General features: G+C 44.3%; 1 protein-coding gene across 1 annotated transcript; it reads right to left on the reverse strand.

The window, feature by feature from the left end:
- Positions 1–2,843: 2,843 nt before the first annotated feature.
- Positions 2,844–14,103, reverse strand: PSMB2 (proteasome 20S subunit beta 2). The gene is made up of 6 exons (XM_027443819.3): positions 13,915–14,103; positions 12,059–12,181; positions 11,554–11,624; positions 5,550–5,712; positions 3,979–4,028; positions 2,844–3,070 (listed from the first exon to the last, which is right to left on the reverse strand). Exons 1-6 carry the CDS (start codon positions 14,003–14,005, stop codon positions 2,963–2,965), a joined length of 606 nt encoding a protein of 201 aa, XP_027299620.1. The 5' UTR covers positions 14,006–14,103; the 3' UTR covers positions 2,844–2,962.
- Between the last annotated feature and the right edge of the window lie 8,746 nt (positions 14,104–22,849).

The raw sequence follows: 22,849 nt of genomic DNA on the forward strand, positions 1-22,849 counted from the left end.
TCCTAGCATCAGCATGGCCTAAGGCACACGGGCTCTGCTCCCTTGTAAACTGATCTTACAGCAGCCTCCCAGCTCTCCAAGGGATGAGCTGGTGCAAGGATCTGCTGCATGCACAGTGCTCAGGAAAAAAAGACTGTCTTTAAACAGGAAACCCAAAAGGAGAAAAAGTGCCTTGTTAACTCTTTAGGCCCTGAGGCTTTGGTAGGAAAACATATGGTGAGAATTACCAGCCAGAGCAAAGCAGACCAGCTCACTGCGGACGCAGTGCCCTGCAAATGTCACCTTGGTTTACAACTTTTTTTTATAATATAAAGAACCAAAAACATATTAGCAGAAAGCAGTACCTTTCTGCAGTGCTCAGTTCTTTCAGAGGTTTCTTAGAATGAGAGACCTGTCAGGATAAACAAATGCTTTTCAAGCGGAATGATGGATTGTCCCCAGAAGGGATTCCTGGATTTTAGGAAAAAATGTTGTTTCCAAAAGCTTTAGCCCTAAAGGTGAAGCAGGTGAGAGGTTCTTTTCCCCTTAGTGCAGAATTTAAAACATTTTTTTTTCCAAAAGAGATTCCATGTATTACAACCAGAAAATGGAAAGTTGAATGTTTCTGAATTTTAGATCCACACTAGAACCGTAAAATATTCCACAAAGTTATACAGCACAAGTATTAACCTTTCCTTAAAAAGCGTAATTCTTGCAAAGTCCTTTAGAGAATTCTTCTTTAGAGGCTAGAGATCAATTTCACTGTGGGCCAATTCTTTTGTTCTGCTGCTTTGCTGTATTTATTCCTTTCTAGGGGTTGCTGCTGTTGGCTTCTGATGCAACCCCTTGTATCTTTCACTCAATGGAGGATTCAGATCCTGGTCCCTGCCCTCAGGCAAAACATATGTTCCTCTCCAACCTGAATCCAACAGGGGTGTTTGCAGGGGAATAATTGTTTTATGTTTATTAATCACCTGCATGCAAATAGGTGCCAATAAAAACTCCAGGCAGCTCCTCTGCCAGACTAACATGATCTTCTAGCACCACACCCCAGTTTTGGTGTCTGAAATAATGAATGCATCCAATAAGGAGGCATTGCTACTTTGCTATGCAGTGACAAAAATATCACATCAGCTCAGTCACTCTGCAATGATGACTTTGAAAAGAGAGGCAAGAAACCTGCAAAAACATTCAACATGAGTGGTAAAATAAATTAGAGATGTTGCATGTTAAGCTAAATAAATACATTAATGCAACATGAAAGGGTGAGATTTCAATCACAGAACTAGAACACTCAAAGACACTACTCATGTTAAATGTGACCTGCCAGGAGAAAATCATGTTAGGGACTTCCTTAGCGTAAAAAAAAAGTTTGAGATGGGTTTTAAGAGTCAGATTTAGTGAAATGTTTCAGTTACACCATCAGCTTTAAATAAAAGCAATTGCAGCCAGGACTGCAACAGAAAGAACCAATAATTACTCATTCTGAAAACAATTAAAGACTACAAAGCCTGATGAGACTTCGCTTCAGAATTAAATTTAAGTAAGCACAGTCTTAAGGGGCAGGATGAGTTAAGGCACCAGAGTCACAAATCTATTCTGTGACATTAAGCAGTCTCTAACCCAGTTCTCAGATGTTCAGTAACATGGCAATACTTGGTTTAAGACGGGCAGCTTTCCGAAGGGACCGACGTTCTGTATCCACTGAAATCATGGAGTTCTCACTACTGCCTTCAAGTGAGCCAGAATTTCAGGGTAAACCCCTATGGCACCAGGAGCAGTGGTGCTCAGCCACACCTAGTCTCAGTTGTACAAATAAAAATGGAAGTGCCCTGAAGATGCACTACTGAGCAAGACCAAAGAAGTTCTGACAAAGAAACCGTTAGGTCTGTCATTACCTTTCCCAAGCATGAGAATTTGGATGTTATGCCATGCCACAAAAAACAGCCCACATACAATCTTGTGCGCATTCAGGATTATTTTTCCAAACTTCTTCCAAACAAAATAAGCACCCAAACAAAGCATTTTAAATGGTTAACTCAATACAGTTTCAAGTAGGGAATTGGTCTCAATGAAAATTCTTCCCAGAAGAATCACTTCTGTGCCCATTGTAAGTATCAGCCACAAGAAAATCATTTAAGGCTGTTTGCTGACTGCAGTTTTAATATGGAAGCATCATCTAGACCACAGACAAGATCAGTGATTATTCTCAAGGAAAAAGCTCTAGCTAGATGAGAATAATCCTAAGATTTATGAAAAGCAATGGAACTATATTTTTCATTAAACTTGTAGAAACGATTAAATAACACAGTAAGTCAGTTTATATTTAAAATACTTAATACAGCTATGACCTAATGGTGCCAGAAGGAGAATATTTTCCCAGTAACAGAACTATGGCCACATGAGTAAGAAGTGACACTCATATCTTTAAATCCATTCTATTTATTAACAACCTTTCTTTCCACTTGGATTAGATTGAAACCAAGAATAACAAAAGCAAAGTTAAGTCTTTGAAAATCAGATTTTTATAACACAAACAGTAGTAAAGTCTTTGGAAAGATGAAATAGATGTTGCTATGTTTAGCATAAAGCACTTGTCTGCTGTTTGCTGAGCTTTAATACCCAGTGTGAGAACAGCTGACAGCAAGTTCTCTTCTAGAAAAATATAATACTAGCTTTCCCCACCCATAAGAAAACTCAAGAGGGGGAAGTAAAAAAAAAAAATCTCAGAATAGCAAAGAAAGTAATCTGAACATGCCACCGTTACCAATAAATCGTGTTTCATCTTCATTGCAGAAGGATTTACTTAAATACTCTCATGAAGGACCAGTGGAATCAAAGTGGAATCAAAAGATGGAACTGGCTACATAAATGTCAATCTTTATTCAATCTCCCAGCATAGTACACGACTTGGATGCTTCAAATTAATATTAAAAACAAAACCGAACATAAAAAGAAGACTGCTGAAGGAAGATCTCAGGGGTTAGGACGTTGCTTTTGAAAGGAGTATATTGTCTACTTCATGGATGCCATCTTTGTCAATGAACCGGGCATTGAAAGAGGTCAGGTTTAAGATGAAGCGTTTCTTAAGCTGTTCAAAAGACAAAAAGACAAAGGAGATGAGATTCATTCAAAGCTAAAAAGAGGAGAGCATAATTTAAGGAATATGCTGTTGCTCATCAAAATCTCCATCCTGGTTCTCGTTCCTAACAGTCCTGGTGACCTGAACTAAGGTGGTTTTCACAACTCAGGAAGCGTTTAGTACAAGTTTCTGTTATAATACTAGCCCTGTTAGACCAGTCTAGGCTACAGGTACAAAATACAAAGGCTTTTAACACAGCAGGCATTTAAGGAGGAAGACAAACAGAGTGGGCTACAACTTCGGGCACAGGGTATGTATCAAAAAGATACTTTAAACAGAACCTCTTTAGAATACTTCTTTGTAATGTTTCCCTGGAACTTTCTTCCCAATTATATTAAATTCAAAGACAAGGACAGAGAATGTTTTCCTACAATAAAAGCCTTGGAGTCTGAAAGGATATGTTTACATTAAAATTGATTATGAACTTTAAGGTCAAATCTTCACCCCAATTAGACTTAGATATCACTTCACAAGCTGGAAGAGAAGTACACTTGGAAGTATCTACTAGTTAAGTGTAATACAAGTAACAGAGGGATGCTTGCATTACATTCAGAAGCAACATAAAAGAAAGTCAAAGACAGTCTGTATCAATATTATGCTAAGCATGAAAGAAGCAGAAGTAAAGAAAGCAATTAAGCTTAAAGTTTACGTTCTGGAGGATGTGAACCATGCTAAGACAATGCAAGCACCCACAAATCCTTTTCCTCAGTAGCTATTCTACATCTGGTCAATATGCATTTATTATCCCTTCCGGCAAAGACAGACAAAAATGCGACAAGAACAGGAAAATATCAGCAAATGAATGCAAACAAACATTCCTTTCTCGGGTTCACAAGGACCCAAGTTTGGCAACTCACCTCCTCTAGACATTTCTTTAGGAGCTCCACAGCTTCCTCACGTGTGATACCTGAAACAAAACATCCACAGATTGATTTAATTAGAGGCCATCTCTCTCACCAGAAACTTTATTAAATTTAAACAACTTTTCAGCTGAGCACCAAAAACTCTACTTCCCAGCTCACAGAAAACAATTTCCAGATGTACTGAGGACGTCCTGCGCTGAAGCACTCACGCTGCAACAAGCCATTGAGAATCAATTTGTTACACTGAATGGGAAGCATGACGGAATTTTGCCTCCCATGGCCAGGGACCGGGCTTTGGAGAAGTCCAGCCGTCTCTCTCTCCTTGAGTTTATTACAGTTTTAAATCAGCTCCATCTGTCCGCAGCCGGCTGCAAGTCAGTGACAGTAGGCGGAGATCGGTTTTGGTGCTACGTTCCCTGCTGGGTATTAGTTTTAATAATGGGAAAGGCACGTGTGTGATGCCCCTGCTATTCTCACACATTAGGATAAAAAAGCCAGCACTGGGTAAGGATGGCAAGCCGTGACAATCTATTGCAGTTCACTGCTTTTGTTTTCACAAAAAAAGTTGTAAAAATGAAGTACTATCATTTTCTAGGACGTGGCTAGGAGGCAGTTAAGCTCTGTGGATCTCAAAATTTATTTCTAAAGTTTGTTCCAGACCCACATTCATTGTTCAGGAAGAACTCCCGTTAAAATAAATCTGCCAGTTCATAGCTTCTTTTCTTGCAGTGGATAGATGAAAGGATTGCTAAGTAAATGTCTTTGCTGTGAAATTAAACTCGGCTTTGCACACAGTAAGGAGTAAAGCAGTTTTGTGGCTAAAGCCAAAGATGTCAGATTAACCATAGTCCCAGCTTAGTACATTTCCTCTTCTGTGAAATGGGGATGGAGCCACGTTTATTCTTTGGCAATGTAAGAACTGGATCACAATTCTAAAATTAAGACAGTTACAAACATAAAGGAATTATGACCAACAGCTGCCACATGGATAAAACTGTAAAACAAACCAATTGATCTTCATCAATGCTTCAGAGCTAATAATCTTCCTAGGAAGAAATGACTTTTCACCTTTATATTTTATGTATCATACAGATACACTGATATCTGTGCATTAACAGATATATCCAATTCAAGATATGAAGCAAAAAGATCTGGGACTGCACTTTGAAGATTGATACTCTGGGAAAATCTTTATCATAGGTACAGACAAGCAAGTAGAAGATAAAGTTATCAAATTGCTATTTATTAAAACCAGACTACTAGCAGCAAGCAGTCCAGGAAAGTCTAGTCATGTTCTAGAATAAATTGGAACTTCCTTCGCTTCCAGTCTGTTATGCTTCAAACAGGAAAACACCAAGGAGTTGTCCAGTTTCACATTACCATTTCAGCAAAAACAGAAGGCAATCTTTAAAGCTGCATTTAGTCTAACAAAGTCAAGTTCAAATCCGCAGCACCACAGCAATTGTGCTGGACCACCTGACTCAGCAAATGTCAAACTCACACTTCAAACCTTTACGTTATTCATCAGTAACAGGAGAATTTTCTTCTCCACAGGCTCCACTTACCTGGCTTGTAATAGCGGTCGAGGATGCTGAGGGTGAGGAACGCACCATATCCGTGTGCTGCAAAAGGAGCTTTAGCCAGAGCTGCCAGGTAATCCATGTAATAAAGGGCAGGACCTTCATGGTCGTCATAGCCAGCCAGGAGAAGGTTGACATGGTAAGGGGTCTACAACCAGAAACAAGATTTTCATTAAAGCAGACACACACAAATCTTTGAATCTTAATTACCCGTGCCATATCCAGAATTGCAACATAGCTGTTTCACAATTCTTTGTGATAAAATGGCTAGCAGCTACATCAACACTGTCTGCAGGAGATGCCGGGCTTCTATCTAAAAGCAAATCAAATCTTTTGGTAACATGGAATGCAGAAGCAAAAGCTGTACTACTCCCCTGACTTTTTTTTTTTTTTTTAAAAGCTTTCATGGCACATTCAAACTTAAAATGAAAACTTTAATTATGTCTCCACATAAGATTCTTTCATCTGAACATAAAACTTGAGAATTTTTACTGTCTGCATGGCAGCAAAACACGAACATTCTGCGCTTTATAAGAACTTCTTTGTTAATTTAATATGCTCTTTTCTCAGTCACACTACTGTTAACCATTGACCATTTTAGCACATGAAAGCTCATATACAGTGCAGCGTGAACAGCTGTATACAGTGTTACCCTGTCTTGTTAATTGGCAGTTAGGTTTTTACTGCATGTACCAAATTTAATCTTTACTATTTGGCTCGGCTGATCACATGAAGATCTAAGGAACTGGTTCCTTTCCATTTAAAACTGACTCTTAAGATACGACAACATTACTTTAGCAACAGCTTTTTGTTTAGTTGGAAACTGTTTACTCTTTAAACTAGAAATTCAGTCTGCTTCAGATTCTCTCTTCTGATTCTTATTTATGACTCCAGCAACACCCTATCAGGTAACATTAGTAAATAGCTCTCTCTAACCTCAAAAGACCACGGAACTGCATTAATGTAATCATGACTTTTTATTGTTCTTTACTTGCAAGCTTAGCAATTCCTGAGCAGTTTTCTTCATGTTTTAGGCTTACCGTGTTTTACCATAATGGATAAAGCAGGTGTCCCCACATCTTCCAATACAAACACTTTAAGATCACGAGGCATGTATATATTGTATTATTTTTAAATGTAAATTCCAGATTTTTATGAGCCTTATACCTTTTCGAAAACTGCCTTTATACACTGTTGGTATTTCCCATATTTTTATATATTCCTTATTAATTATAGTAACACAATATCTCTCAAAATGCTCGAAAATCTGGACCAACATAGCACCAAAATTAGGACATTATTAGAACAAGCAGACGATTTCAGTATAAAACCAAAACATTAGCTTTTACAGAGGAATAAGGTCATTTTGATAGTAAGCATAGCAAATTTCCACTCGAAAACCACAAGATACTGTATTTTGACTTTTACCAGATAAAAAATAAAGCAGGTTACAGTGTTACAGTTCTACCAGATATGTCACTAAATTGTGTGATTAATCTTCAAAGCATTTCAGCATATTTGAAACCAAGTTACTACGCAGCTGTATTCATTTAATTAGTCTGTATTTCATTTATTCTCAAATATCACAAGTTGATCTTTAAAAGCCATGACACATGACACAAGATCACTCAAATTACTGTGTGACTGAATTACCAACACTGGTACTCAACAATAAACAAGTGGTGTTATACAGACTGAAATCTGTAAGCTATTTTTCAGTCTTGAGTTCTCCCACTAACAGGCTATGAGAACTTCTTAAATGCAAATAAAGTGTCACCCTATCATCCTATTATTCAGGAAAGGCAGGATCTAAACACTAGAAGATAAACATAATCTATTTACTAATGCCATGATTGCAATTGAAAATTGCAGGCAATTTGATATGTTAATATAGGATTAACTCAAAGTTTCAGAGAGACAACTTCAGCACCTCTAACAGGCACTTAATGTAAAGGAGAAATTCACTTGGGGGGGTTAACATTTATCACTAGGGCAAAAAGTCTCCCGTCAAATAATATTTAATATAGATAACAGCATTTCCCCTTTGCCCAGACCACCACAATCTCCATTTACTGGCAGAATTCATGTACACCAAGACTTGTTCTGATGCAGCAAATTCAAGGTCAGAATCTAAGGGAACATCCAGGCTACAACGCTTCTGAGTCAAGGCAGCTTCCTAGAAACGTGAAAATTGTGCAGATTTTCCTACTTGAGAACTAACTCTGTTGGTCTCCCAGCATCTTAGGAACTATGGTACCTGAAGCAAAAGGCAATAGCCCGTTACAGAAAACTGCTACTCCTGTAGTGCCTCGGGCTGTGTGTCAAGTCCTAAAGCCTTCAACTTTGTGTTTCCGTGTAGCTGGCTGCATCTTTAGCCAGGAAAAAAAAAAAAAAAAAAAACAATCTGGCAAAGGAAGCAGAGGGCATTTGCCACGAAAATAGTAACACCAGCATTGCAGCATTTAACATCCCAAATCCCTAACACCCATCAGTCCCAATGAGAACAGGGGGAAACAAAGATGACAAAGAAAACTTTCACTGTATCCGAGTGTGGGACTACCACCTGTGTGCCAGGACTGGTATTGTACATCTCAAACTTTTCAGTTGGGTTTACACAAGATGACTGACTCATACCCTCAGACACTGACACTTATCCTCAGAGTGTAGTGAGATGTAGGCTCTAACGAGGGCTGCTGCGATTAAAGGGCCACCAAACTCATCAGATGGGCTATCACTCCACAAGAGATTCATTTTTTTTTCTCCCCCCAAACTCGCCGCTGTATTACAGGCAATATTTCTCATTGCAAGTAGCTTTGCACTTTATGCTGTTTGATTTAAAATAACTACAGCAATTAAGGGATGTGTGAAATTCTTCAGAATTTACAGCTGAAGAGCACAGTTGTGATAAATACACTAAAACAACAAGATCAGCAACGGGAGGCTGGGCGGTGACAAGCAGCGGTGTGACATCTGGCGGAAGCCAAAGTCACAGCAAGGGGGAGAAAGGTGGGCGTGAGGAAGCATCCTGCCAAGCGTGGACAAGGAGAGAGGAACTGACAGTCTTCCTTTGGACTCAGGCCAGCCCCTGTCACCTATAATTAAACATAGCATCACAACACAACGAGAAGCTGAACTTTAAAGGGTATGGGGGGCAGGAGGGTGTTTTTCCTATTCTCCCCCCCCGCACACTCTGTAATATGTTGAATGTTCAAACGCTGGCACTTGATTCATCAGGTGAATCAAGCGTGATGCTGGAGAAGGCAACAGGGAAGAGGAACTATAGCACCACTCACCTATCCAAAAGCCAACTGGCTGCAAGGCAGTTTCTTGGTTTGCCCCGTTTAAAAGAGATAAATTGAGGTCAGATTCTTTTCAGACACTATTTTGGAGAATAAACCCACGCTTTAAGGAAGTGTTCTGAAAAAACATGCTGGCTATTTAGTAAAAGAAAAGAGCACAGTAAGGTAACAGCCTTAAGTTACAAGCCCAACCTCATTACATGTGACTGCCAAAAAGGAAAGCCATCCCCAGGACACAAGCAGCACTCAGTCTGATCCACACGGTCTGTCCCAATCTTGGCAGGCGTTCAGAAACTTCAAACTGAACTCATCGTGCCTGGCAGATCAAGTTTTACTTGCCTGAACGGTAAATCCTAAAGCTCAGCACAGCCCAAATTGATGAAATTGCACTAAGGCTGAACTCTCCAGTCCTAGCAAGCACACCACAGGTCTGAGACATTCCTGATACCTAAAGTAACATCCTCAGAACAGAGAAAGGTCGTTGTCCATTTGAACAAAAAGAAGCCAGCATTTTATTGACCTCATCACATATTTATACTCTGGCAACAGCTTTATGTTTGCATGCCTTGCTGAAGCTGCAACCATATTGTAATTAGAATGGTTTCAAAATTTATCAATTTAAATATAATATTTCACAGATGTCTTCCTGTACCAGCTGGTTAACACTATTTGCTTTCTCCATTGGATTTTTCATGCTAATCCAAAGTCCTGTTTCTCCTCAGCACACAGGGCTCACAAGCAAAGCCACTGACTGCGTGAACTCAGATGGTGGTTAACAGTGCAGAACAAGCCCTGTTTTGGGCTGGGCCATGGCAATTTTATAATGCCTTAAAAGTTTCTGTTTCAGTATGTCCAGTCCCCTTCACGTACCTTCTAGCCCTTCATAACGGACAGCTCTACATGGCAAAATGGCAATACAGCAAGAAACCAAGTGCCTTCTCCCCACTAAACTCTCTACTTCTCAACTTGTTTTCCTGCTCCTAACAGGAGCTGGTGGCAAGTTTCACCTTTAAGTTTTTATCAACCACATAATTAATAGCCTCCAGGAATCCAACACGCAATTTAAATAGATAGGGAGAGCTAATCCTTGCAATCCACAAATTAGAGTAAAAAAGGTAAGATAATCCACAGGGAAAAAAAAAAATCTGATGGCAAGGTTTGTATCATCAAGCTCTAAATCCACAAACAAACCACGATGTGCTATGTTTAAAGAAAAGGAGCTCTCCCTGCAGCGCAGAGATCGCTGTAGTGTGACAGTAGTGTCAGAGTGCACCACTTGCTCCAGGGCATTGCCATCTGCAACAGCACAACGTTTTGTCTCCGGTAAATAAACACATCTGCCTGTGCCAGTGTCCTCCCCACTGTGCTGCCCATCTGGAGCAGGTGAGCTGGAAGGCAAGCGTGGGCTCAGGAAGCAGGGGAGACACAGGGAGGATCAGGCCTCAGGGGACAAGGCAGAGAAGACAGTGCCACATCATGCTAGCCAAGCTTGCCAAAAAGCCCCTTACATTACTCCTGTTAGGGGTATTTTATACCCTAAATAATCCTCAGCACTATTATTTCACTCCCTCACTCTACACAAGCTTTATTGATTTGAAAACCTGCTGCATTTGGTTGTCATCCACGTCAGAAATGAGAACAGTGACATTAGGTTGTTCCTGTGGATTATGAGATCTTCAGGAATGGTCTTTACCTCACTCCACACACGTGTAATTCCCAGCAACACAACTCTGAGGTTGATACTGGTCTGCACGTGCTACTGTAAAACATGATTTCAGGCTTGTGAGGTATACCATTGGAACAACCAACATCATTTATCCCCTGTCCAATCCCTGACAGATTTGTTCAACTTCACTCTCAACATCCTCTTTGCTCTTGTTTTGATTTGTCTAGTATGTTGGGAAGAATGCTAACGAAGCAATTCCTAACCTTGGATCTTTACAAGTCTGTTTGCCCCTCCTGAAAACATCCCAGGATTTTACAAAAAGAATCAAGTCCTTTCTCCTGGGGAAGAAACAGTTTTATTTAACCACACATTATACACATTTATCCAGTCTGGAAAGCAAAAGTCCATGCATACTACCTTGCATCCAGCCAAGATGAGAGACAAACAGAAGTCCTGACTTCTCCACTACGCTTCAAAGGGTATCCCAGCATGACAGCTGGGAAGTGACTGGTGGGATGCATTTATTAGCAGTACTTTGAGCAATTAGCATGAGGAAAAAAAAAAGCAGTCATTGCAGTTTGGTAACTTGAAAAAATACAGCTCCAACTTGGATTTCTTTTACTGAAAGCCTCATGTTTCTGTTTACAAAAGGGACTTGTTTTGCTAAGTACATCAAACAGCTTTGCTGTATTAAATCATTTTCCAATAAGATTAAACGGATCCAGTGCATTTGCATGAAAACTAATCTCAGTGTTAAAAAGGCTTAGTTGACTTAGCTGTCTGCAGTGTTTGTGACAAAATGTTTACTGGACCCAAAGCTGGAATTTCAAGACCACAGTTGTAACACTTACTGATAAGTGATAACTTTTTTGAATAAGCAATTTAGATTTTAATAAAAACATATCATTTCAAAGTGACTTCACCAGTAAAGACAGAAGCCGCCACCTTTTCATCAGACTCCATTACTTAAAAATAGAAGTTTTCCCCTGTAAGCCTCTGCCAAGCTCTTTCAGCTATTACTCACTCGACTCCGAAGATAGTCAGCTAGGTTTCGTCGTGTAAAATTTGCAGCTGCAGTAGGAGACAGTTCATAACCTGCAGAAGAAGCGTGTATTTGGTAACAGGGCAAACCCACATTCATTATCACACTAAAATAAAACAGCTCCAAAGAAGTATAGTACTGCAGGTATGTAGCCTGAAGTTTTCAGCCAGGTATATCAGGAAAACCAGGGACAGTTACCATGCCACAGACATCAAGGGAAATATTTTACTTGAACCATTATTGTCTTTCATTTATATAACAAATAGGTTAGTATGGCTTGGAAAAACTTCACGTCTGATGTAATATATTCCAAACTTTACTTCATCCTGCTTTACTACCACATTTGCTTGACACTTGAAGTACAGAAATCCTTACAACTAGAGAAGCTTTGAGAACAGAACTTTCCCCCAAACATTCGACTAAGCTACACCCATCATTAACTCTCTGCTTCCCAACCCTCGGTGAATCACTGTTACCTTTCACTTACCATTTCGCATTTTGTAGAGCTGAACATTTTTCTGGATGTATTCTGCAAACTGTACAGTGTCTCCAGCCTCCCCAACACACAGGAGTAAGATCTTTTCACTCATCTTAAACATTTTGTCATGGTCTAGGTAAAGAAAAACAACATCAAGAACCATGGTCAAAAGAAAGAATTATTTTGCTAATAACACAGCAATTTCTTTCACGAAAAGCACAAAGGTCAAAGATGGAGAACTTAGCTATGTCCTGAAACTACCAAAAAAGTCTTCCCAAGCAGACACTAGCACTCAGCGTCTCACAGTTGATGGTGTAGTACACCAGGCCTGTTAAGCACACCACTGAGAGAAATAAAAACGAAATTTTTCTGAAGTGCTTCCTTCAGAAGGGAGATATTGCAGAAATATGTGATCTTTGTTACAAAAAAATGACAACTAAAGCTTCACATAAAATATCGTGTTCAACATTATACATGATACCTCTCCGACTCGGGAATAAGAATTGTGCTTCAGTGACCATTCGATTTTATCTAAATATACTGCACAAAAAAAAACAAACAAAAAACCACTAAATTATCAGCACAACACAAAAACAATACTAGACAATCCAGAACCAAATTCCATCCTTTCCTTCTGATACCAAGAATTGTTCCAAAAAACAGCTATTTACATGAATGAAGCTAAAAAGTTTCTGTTTTTCATTGCTTTTGACAAAAGCACCACATGTAAACACTGATTACAAATTATAAGACAGTCCACAAATAACTGGAAAGTAAGGAACAGTAAGCTAGACTTTTAACTGCAGTTTCAACAACTTGCCAGAGTGTACTACAGGAAACCCAAGTTGTCATGACAACACCACCGAAGCCCATTCTGCACTCACTCTAGCACCGTGGCCTCACCTCATTAAGAGGCTGATGCTCTGATGAGACAGTTGGCATGCGAGGAAAAACACTGCTCCATACCAGTTAGTTCTAGGGAACACCACTGCGTCTCCATGCCTGAGCTTCCCTTTCGGTTTCAGTTTACCAAATACTGCTGAATAATCCCTGCTGCAAGATACACAGGCGGTGTCACAATCCTCTGATGTGATTCGAGGGGATCCTGAAGTACCCAATGACTGCGCAGAGCCTGCTTATCTCCAGAGTCTGGGCAATCAGCCCTTGCAATCTATTTACACTCCAATTGAATTCTACAGACCCAAAGTAAAATACAGTTATGGATAAAGAAACCGCTAAGACTAATACTGTAGATTTAATGGAAAGTTTATCATTATTACAGTTTAGCACTTTAAAAAAAAACAACAGTGCTTCTAAAACACTGTGTTTGTATTAAGGTTACTACACCTTAAAACCATGCTTCTAGCCCAGCTTATTGGGACTGCAATAAACAGAAGCAGAAAAAAAATCATTTTCCAGAATTTCAAGGGGTTGAGAAACCCCCAGATTTCTTTCTCTACGTAAAGAAGAAAACAAGATGTTAGTGGCTCATGTACCTCATGCTATGAATCCTACAGTGCCTTTACTCCCAGTATTTAATTTTTTCCATGAAATACCTTTTACCGGGGGCACAGATAGCACCAAGCCCTGACTCCACCCCGCTTATTCCTTCAGAACCCCCCCCCCGCAGCACTACAGCGGCACAGCACAAGGCCTGCCATAACGAGCTAACCCCTCCCCGAACCGCAAATTAACGTGACGGCTCCGTTAACCCACCACAAAGCACAAACCCCTCACAGGACCCCAGCCCCCCGGGGGCTCCCCCCGGGCCCAGCCCCACCGCGCCCCCCCAACCCCACCCTGAGGCGAGGCCGGGCCAGGCCCCGACTGCGGCCTCCCCCCCGGTACCGGGCCTCGCCGCTCACCGTGCTTCATCTGGACAATACTGGAGGCCGCCACCGTGTCCGCGGCCACCAGGACGTAGTCAGGCCCCTGGATGCCGATCAGGTACTCCATGGCCGCCCCTCCGGCCCCGCCGTGACACAGCCCCGCGCCGCCTCCTCCTCCTCCTCACGGCGCCGCCTCTCACTGCGCACGCGCCGGCGCAGCGCGATGACGTCACCACCCTCCACAAGCGCCCGTGGCTGGGGGGGGGGTGGTCACGTGGTGCGCGCGCTGCCTGAGGCGGTGACGGCCCCGCCTGAGGGGAGCGGGGCCGGAGGGTGGGAACCTCACCCGTTTGTTTTTTATCGCTTCTGACCCGTTTTTGTAGTATTTACACCGTTTTTTGTAGCTCCTGCCCCATTTTGTGCCACCTCTCCTGTTTATTATAGGCCCTGCCCCACTCTGGATAGCTTCTGTCCCATTTTATATAGCCCCTGCCCCATTTTTTATAACTTCTGACCCCTTTTTTGTAGCCCCTGTCCTGCTTTTGTAGCCTCTGCCCTCTTTTTTGTATTCCCTATCCCCTTTTTTATATTCCCTATCCCCTTTTTTGTAGCCCTTGCCCCCTTTTTTCTAGCCTTTGCCCCATGTTTTGTAGTCCCAGCCCCCTTTTTATAGCCTTTGCCCAATTTTGTAGCCCCTGCCCCCATTTTTATAGCCCCTGCCCCTGTTGCAGGGCTGGCCCCGCTCAGGAGACACTCGCAGGGTCTCGTGGTGGTCATGCACCCTAGGGGTGATGGAGGTTTTGGGGGAAATCTGGCATTCCCCTCAAGCACATGTGCTGGATTTTGGGTTTGGGACAAAAATCTGGTGAATAGGGGTCTGTGGTACCACTGCCGGCCAAAATGTGCCTTGTTCGCTGTTACAGAGCAAATTTCCATGGCAATGGCTCAAAGGAGAAGCATAGAAAACATCTGTAAATGCACGTCCTGCTTCTGCCATGCACGCTTTGTGGAATAAAACCAAGCTGGCTTGCCTCGAGTGTCTGCTAGAGCAGAGGGCTCTGCTTAATATTGAAGCTCTGTGGAGGTCCAGTAGGAAAGAAAAACACTCCAAACCCTGCCCTGTGAGGCAACAGTTCCTTGGGCACAAATTCTTTCGGAAATAAAAGGCTGGCACTCCTGCAACCTCTGATCTGCGTACTCAAAGGGAACTGAACTGTGAAGAGAGATGGTGAAATCCTTCCAGCAGTGAGGGAGTGATTTATTCGCTGCCCATCTTTCTGTGTCAGGAACGGCCAGCGGTGCCAAGCGTGGAGCCAAGCCCGAGCCCCAGCGTGGGCTCCCTGCGGCTCCCGCTGCGGTCGGCAGCGAGCACCGGGTGCTGCACAGCCGATAACCGAGAGCGCGTTCAGCCTGTCTGGTTCCTGCTGCCAGCCCCAGCCCACGCAAAATCCCCCGCAGCCACACGGGCAAGCCCTAGCCTGACTCACCTACCAAGCCAATACAGGATTTTTTTCCTCCCTGACATGTCCGTGCCAAACACCGAGGGAAAACTCCCGAGCTGCAGCTGTGCTTGCTGCTTTTCTGATCCGTTGGTGGCTTCAGAAGTCCTTCATGAGTTCAGCTCAGGGATCTTGGATGGTATCTCCATTTCATCCCCTGGCTGGACAAGGGTTCTGACAGCTGCTGGTCAGCAAATGCTGTCCTCTGCTCTTTCCTTCTTTTATTTTTCCCCCCTCCCAATCTATATTAATTCCTCAGTCCAAAAATAAATAAATTAATAAAGTCTTGTCTTAGGTGGCTGTGCAGCACCCAGTAGCTTCCAGGTGTGGCTGTAACGTAGATAATTGATAACAAGAGAAACAAAACAAATACACTAATTGCCTGGACATTGCCTGACTGCAGGCACCATCCTGACAAGTGGAGTAACTCCAACTGGCACTTGGTTTATTGATTAGACCCTGCCCAAGCCCATCTAACACATTTGCTAAGTGCAGTTCCACAAAGACCCAGCCCCAAGCTAGTGAAAGGGGCCACCGAAGCATTAAAGCCCCACGGCAGTCGCTGTAAAGGAGGCAGCCCCAGGCAATAAAACTCTGGATGCTGCAGCAGATGGCAAATGCCCAACTGCACCTATACCAAGAAAGTCACTGTGTAATTATGAGAACTGGGCATAACCTTTGTGTGGTTTAAAAAACACTAAACATGCCAAAAAGCAACAGCAAATTGTCTTCAGGAAACAGTATAAATGAGTGCAAGCAGCAAATTCACCATTTTGACTGTTTTCCAATTGCCTGTAGCTACACTTGTTAAATTGAGTGCCGCGTGCATAAATCAAAACAGGATGTTTTCTTTTACCTAACAATGGCCAAGCTCTTTGCCAGTGCTTAAATATTTTCTGTGGGGATCCAATCTACTGTTTTAAACATATTTTCCCCTATAGATCTCTGTACACACAACACATGTACAACCAGCCAGTCTAACTTAGCAGTTATTTTTTGAGACCTTTTTAAGAGAAGGTTAATGAAAAATCAACAACTACCATCCTTGTTGATTTTTATTGGGCCCTGGGGTACAATTAAATGTTAAGGTTGTTATTGAATTTTCTCGACAGATTGAATTTCCCTGGTTAGGAAGCACGCATACGTACAGTACACACCTACCCTCTGTTCCCAGGATGAAGGCTATTCCGACATTATTACAACAGTGTAAGAAGGAGAGCAAGACATCTCTGGCTAGCAGAAATCAGGGAATATTTTCCACTATTAAAGGGGACTTGTTCAAGCTACAGGATGTCTTAAAATACAATGTGCTTTTGCTTTTTTATTTACAAGAGAAATATTGTAGTTCTATGTATTTATACATATGTGCGTGCCTGCATGTGTGGAGTGAGATATCCAAAGACTGTGGTTCTCAGAGTATCTTTTCTCTCTATGGGCAGATAAGTTATGGAGCTGAAACATCACAGGGTCTCCCAGGAACGCCTTTACAGCTCTTTTTTACAGAGAGCAACAGGCTGTGAAAGAGGGGAGCTTGCACTTCCATCACGGTTTCTAGCAAGTAAAGTCTGCTTTAGCTGCAAGCTTGATGCCTGCTTAAAAAGGAAGGTGGATATTGTAAGGAACCCAAAAATTGAAATAAATAAATAAATAAATAAAAATCATCCACAAAAGAGAAAGCAGCCTGGATTTATTATGTAACCCATCATAACAGCCTGGACTGCTCTACACAAAATTAATGCATGTGATGAAAACCCGGCTTGGACAGGCTAGCTGAGAACAGGAAAAATGAAAGGGCTGGAAGGTGGATAGAAAGCAGGTGAGGATGAACAGCTGTCATGTTTTTATACAAAGACATGCAGTGAGCCATCTGGGAAAGCCTATAAAACAATCCAGTTATTAGCAAAGTCCTCAGCCCAGCCCAGAGCTCGGCGCTGACTGTAAATCCACCAGGCCCTGGAACAGGCGCTGGAGCTGCTGGGGCTGACACCAGCTGCGGATCTGGCCTGGACAGTAATTGCTCATCTCCTCCAGTGACACGGGCTGACCGGTACTTCCTAATTTAAGATGATATTTACAGGGGAAAACATCACAGTCTTTTTACTAGGTGCTGATTGCTGCGGCAGAGAGCCCGGAGCTGAGCAGAAAACGCAGACAAGTCATTACATCAACAGTTGGAAAACGGCCGTGTCCACAAAGACATAAGCTGCTTTTGCAAACCTTTCAGCAGCTCATTTTCTTCCCTGCTGTTTTTTTACCCCCTTGCACGTTGTCCATGAGACAATGCCGTTGTTATTTTTGCCTTTACGCTAGGAGTTCGCTTGTACCTGGTCAGGCTGTGCTGTGCCAGCCAGATTCAGCACCTGGCTGCCCTGGGTGCAGTTGCTCCCCTAGAGTGCAGGGTTTTCCTTTTAATTCTTGGCAAACTGGCTGTGCTTCTAATTCGTAAAGAGCACAGCATTTTCCTGAGCTCCTATGGGCACTCGGGTGCATCGCTGCTGCTGTGTCCAAACCCAAAGCTGGGCGCTGTGCTGGGCCCCTGCCTTCTTCTCTCTACAGTCCCCAGCTCACCAGGCAGCCCATGGGACCCTGATATGGTGTATGACTGCGGCATGGGAGGTGTTTTTCTTTCTAGGGATTGTCTGACCAGTGTTTGCACCAGCTTTTGCCCTTTGCTATCATCTGTCTCAATGTGGCATTAGTGAAGATGACGCTACAATTACTGAAAAGCCTGGACGAGGTTTCCCGAGGAGAAAAGGAGCCCCATGTCCCTGCTATTCCAGGTGCAGGAAATGAAGGCGCAGAGAGGAGAAGTGATTTAGTGGAGATCACAGGGCTGGATAGGAATAGAAACGTCTTGATTCACTGAGCTCCTCTCTAGCTGCTGGAGCGTGCCGTTCGGATCCCACAACCCCGAAATGAACTCCATGAGGCTTACACACAGCTTTGTTCTTAATCTCACTGTCTGGGCTCCACAGAGCTCCTCCAGCTGACTTTCTGTGGCCCCAAACACGCTATGAGTAAACAGATTTTCCTTGAAGATGGGCAGGGACAAACCCTACACGGTTCCTCCAGTGCCCAGGCTGGGGTCATCGGAAGAACAAGCGCTGACGTTTCGGCTATCAAACCTTGCAGTTGGCCATTCCTATGGCAGATGGGTGTTAAGCATGACCTGGATGAAGGGGTTTTGTCAGGGATATTTAAATCGTGAGCCTGGCTCTCCTGGGATGCGGAGCAAAGTGCTGGCATCTCCCTGCAGCGCTGCTTTCAGGCACACCGCAGTGGGATTGCTCTTATAGGAGAAACCCATCCACCTCTCCTGCGGTTCCCAAGCAGCTGGGACTGAGGCCAGGTTGGAGGGAGCAAATCCTTGCAAAACTCCTTCCTACATCCTCCTTGCTCTTACCAAACCTCCCAGAAAATACCCCCCTGCCACGGGTGGCTGGGGACCAACTTCGCCGCTCCCCTGCTCCAGCCCCGCGGCGGTGTTTGCCCTCTGCCTGCGATGGCAAGAACAGGGCATCGATTGCAGCGTGCAGGTGAAAATGGATTGGAACCTGCTGCCTGTCGGGTCAACAGAGCTGATTAGCACGCGCGTGTGTCTCTGGCAGGATCGATCTTGCAGGTGAGAACGTTTCCGAGAGCAGCTGGGGCCCTGCGCCTGGGCTGGATGCTCCTTCCCACGCAGTCCTGGGGCAGTCACCATCATCTCACCACTTGTTAGAGCTGCTCACTGGGCAGCCAGGGCACAGGGAGCCTCGTTTCCCAGTTGTCCCATTGCTGAAACCTTCCTGGCAGCACCATGCACCGCGCTGGCTGCCTGCTATGCAAGCTTTCGGATCCTTCTCACAATTTTGGTGCTCAGACCTTCTTGGCAAGGTGGAGAAGCAACAGGCAATGCAGGCTGATATTGCAAAAGCTCAGTTATGCAAAACCACCTTGGAAATCCTAATAAGACATCCGCTATCAAGTGGTGTGACCCACCCCTGTACAGCTCTGCGGGGCACCATCCATTTCTTAACCATTGCTAGTTGTAAAATCAAACCATAAGAAGAAAAGCTGCTCCATGTTATTGTACAGTCCTTCTTCTCCCCACTGAGGATGAATCCTCAGCCAAAAACTAAGGAATCCAAATGTTTAACAAAACAAGCAGGGATTTCTCCAGTACTGTGGGAGATTTATATAGGGCAACATCTCGTGAAAGTTCCCCCTGCCAGCTCCTCCAGCTCCGTCCTTCTGCTCGAATTCCTGCTGGTCACTGAATTATTACTTTTCTTACTATTTCCTGTGCTTTAAAAGTGGGGAAAGCACAATCAAATTATCGTCATGCTCATTTGGTTAATTGCCTGTTTAGTTACTTATTCAGTTCATTAAAAAGACGCTGGCCACTGTCAGCTTTGAGGAAATTCAGAGAGGCAGGCAGTTAGAGGACAGGATATAGGGTGAAATAGGCCATTACTCCAGCCCAGGGAATGGCAATTTATATCCCTTCTTTTCTGCTACATCACTTCTGTGGACAGTTTGTTCTGAATTAAAGAAAAAAAAAAAAAAAGAGAGAAAAACCACCCCCCCACCACCAAAACAAAAGAAGAAAGCATTCTGCTGGAGATCACCATCGCTGGTTACAATCCATTTAGGTTTAACCCAAAGCTCTGCAGAAGACCAAACCTCCTATTTTAGGATTCCTTTTTCAGCTGAGCAAAATGTGCTGCTCCACAGGTCATAAGACGCCTGTAATTATGACCCCGAATAGATGGAAATGTTGCTTCTTGAGACAAATCCCATCTGACAGTTTTTACAGTACGTTCGTTCAGAGCAAAATGCCCTGTCCCCTGTCACCCGGATTGAAATTATTAAGGAAGACAGACATTTCACTGACAACTCTAGCCTCCGGGGGGAAAATATTCCTTCTGTTCCCCTCTGAAGGTCAGAGCTCACATAATGCACAGCACTTAGAGCACGCGCGCACACATGCTCACACACATGCGGGATAAAACTTCCTCCTCAGCACAGCTCTGGCTGGATGTTAGGGCAAACAGGAGCCTGCTTCACCCACATCCGAGAGAATTCGGGCCCCAGAAGATGAGCTTGGTGTTTCTTCGGTCTTAAATTCTTGTTGGCTGGTAAATAATCCCCATCACTTGCATACAAAGCATATAAACGGGGGGCCACGCGTGCTCCTGTGTTCGTACCTCCCCTCGCACATCTTGCAATTCCCCTACCAGTCTGAAACCTGCAGGGAAGTCGCACTTCTTTGCCATCTCTTTACTCTTTCCAAATATTCCCTGGCTCCTTTTCCTTGCAGGTAAAAGCCCGTTTGCAACCCACACGTCCCATTTCTTCCACTTAACCTGCATTGCCGGCTGTCACCCGGCCCTATCCAACACATGAATGTGTCCCCATGATGCTGATGCTCCTCTCCACGGGCACACCAGCTCTGCCCCGCTGCTCCTGAGCCTTTTTTTGTGCTGGAGGAGAGGCAAAGCCTGGCCCTGGCTGCCCCTCGGGCCCCGGCTGCACGTGTGACCGCGGGGCTACGCGCCGCGCATCGGCTGTCACTCAGCGCGCCGGGCGTGCGGATGCTTTGGGCTCGCTCAATCTAGGGCTGAAAATTGGACTTGGGCCAGGGTGGCCAGAGGTGAGAAAGCAGCCCGCGGCTCATTAACCTCTTCCCAGCACCAGAGGGAAAGCGGCAGCTCCGTCTTCCCCTGCCTGCCCCGCAACCCAGACCCCTACAGCTGCGCGCTCGGCGTGGGGGCACCCGCACGGAGCTTCCCGGGCACTGCCCCAGCCTTTCCAGTTCTCCTTGGAAATAAATCCTAAACCAAGGTGCCCTCACTGGGGGAGCGCGGACCTTTTTCCCCACCCGTTCCCTGCCCATCACCTCCAAAAGCTCATTGGGAGATGTCGGGGACCAGCACCCCCCAGCATCCCCCTGCTCAGCCCCATCCTGCTGCTCATCCCAAAGGATGCCAGCATCTGCCCAGCGCCTTCGTTCAGACCCACAAGAACCCGAAAACTTTCCTTTCTCTCCTTCTCCCACTCCCTCTTTTCCTAAGTTTAATTCTGAACAGCCGGCTGCGTTCAGCCTGACTGGTTTGTTATGGCTTATAATTTGTGTTAGGATTAATTAACTAATTACCGACAAATGTCCGTTGGCAAGATTCTGCTTCTGCTTGTCAACTTGAAGTATTTAATTATTTTAATCATTTACTTTCATCTTCAGAATTTATGCTCTTCCAAGAGCGTTTCTAGGCATCTTTTAATTATTATTCTGATTTTTTTTTTTTTTTCAGAGGGGTGGTGAGCTGGGGGGAGAGCTGGGGGATGGTATCACTTCTCATTAACTATTTCAGTGAGGAAACTTCCTCGGAAACTCAGCCCTGGCTTCCGAGCCCTGCTCCGAGCGAGGCGGAGGCTGCTGGGGATGCTCAGAGAGGGCTGGGCTTTGGCTTTGCAGCTGGAGTCCTGCCTTTTCCGAAAGGATTTCAGGCCCCCAGCCGTGGTCATGTCACTGTACCAGCTCCATTTGAGAGGAATTTGTGATTTACACACATGGGGTAACCCCCGACACCCCATTAGGAGTCTCTGCAGCATCAAAGTCCAAGCAGACTCCCAGCGTTTGTGCCAGCAACAAAATAACCCCAAATCCTGGGAAAAATTTATACAGATTGTCCATTCTTAAAAAATCACAAGTTGTTCAAAACCCACGAACTGAATTTTGCTCGGAGCACCCAGGCAGGGTCACATCAGCCCGCGGGGAACTGCCGCCCCGGCTGTGCTGCCGGCGGTGGGATGGGAGGGCAGCGGGCACCCGGGATATGGAAAATTCAGCCACGGACAGTTTGGTTTTATGGGAAATTCCACAGGGCGGCCTCAGCCAGGGCTCTCAGAGCACCTCTCGAGAAGGGCATGCTCAGGAATTTAAGGTCTGTGCCGTGCCCCAGCCTCTGCCCCTGGGCTCGCACGAGCCGGTGGCTGCAGCTCATGGCCGTGGGGCTGTGGGCAGCCAAATGGGTTCAGAGGTGAAATGGCAAAGGAGCAGCTTCCCTGCACACATGGGAACCAGGAGCACAACCTGCACCTGACCCAGTCCCTCTTCTCCTTTCACCCATCACAACCAGAGCACTTCTATGGGATTAAAACACAAGAAAGTGCCATAAACCGAGAATAGAAGCAAAACCCAGAGTCTTTCACTTTCCAGCAGATTTCCAGGATTTTTTCTTGCCGTTTGCTGCGTGCTGCCAACAAACCAGATCCCAAATGCTTGCAGAAGCTGTGCCTGGCTGACTGGGTGCTGGGACGGGCACAGCCCCGTGCCTACAAGCGAGCCACGTGCGCCCTGCCGCCTACCCGGGCATCGCTGGCGAAGGCTGAGGAGCCCTTCAGCCTTGGGATTTCTTCCCTGAAACAAATGAATCCCTTGGACCAGAGCTGATGCGAGCGTGCTATTTAAAAGGTTTCTCGAGGGTACA

The sequence above is a fragment of the Anas platyrhynchos genome, chromosome 24 (assembly GCF_047663525.1).
Source record: "Anas platyrhynchos isolate ZD024472 breed Pekin duck chromosome 24, IASCAAS_PekinDuck_T2T, whole genome shotgun sequence".
NCBI classification, from domain to species: Eukaryota; Metazoa; Chordata; class Aves; order Anseriformes; family Anatidae; genus Anas; species Anas platyrhynchos.

Bases quoted from the DNA above. Each gene is read 5' to 3' on its own strand.
- PSMB2 (XM_027443819.3), bottom strand. From the start codon at position 14,005: ATGGAGTACCTGATCGGCATCCAGGGGCCTGACTACGTCCTGGTGGCC. The intron at 5,713-11,553 runs GTGAGTAATAGC...TTCTGGTTGTAG, and splicing joins CTGACTATCTTCGGAGTCGA to ACCCCTTACCATGTCAACCT. The intron at 4,029-5,549 runs GTAAGTGGAGCC...GTTTTGTTTCAG, and splicing joins CGACCGCTATTACAAGCCAG to GTATCACACGTGAGGAAGCT.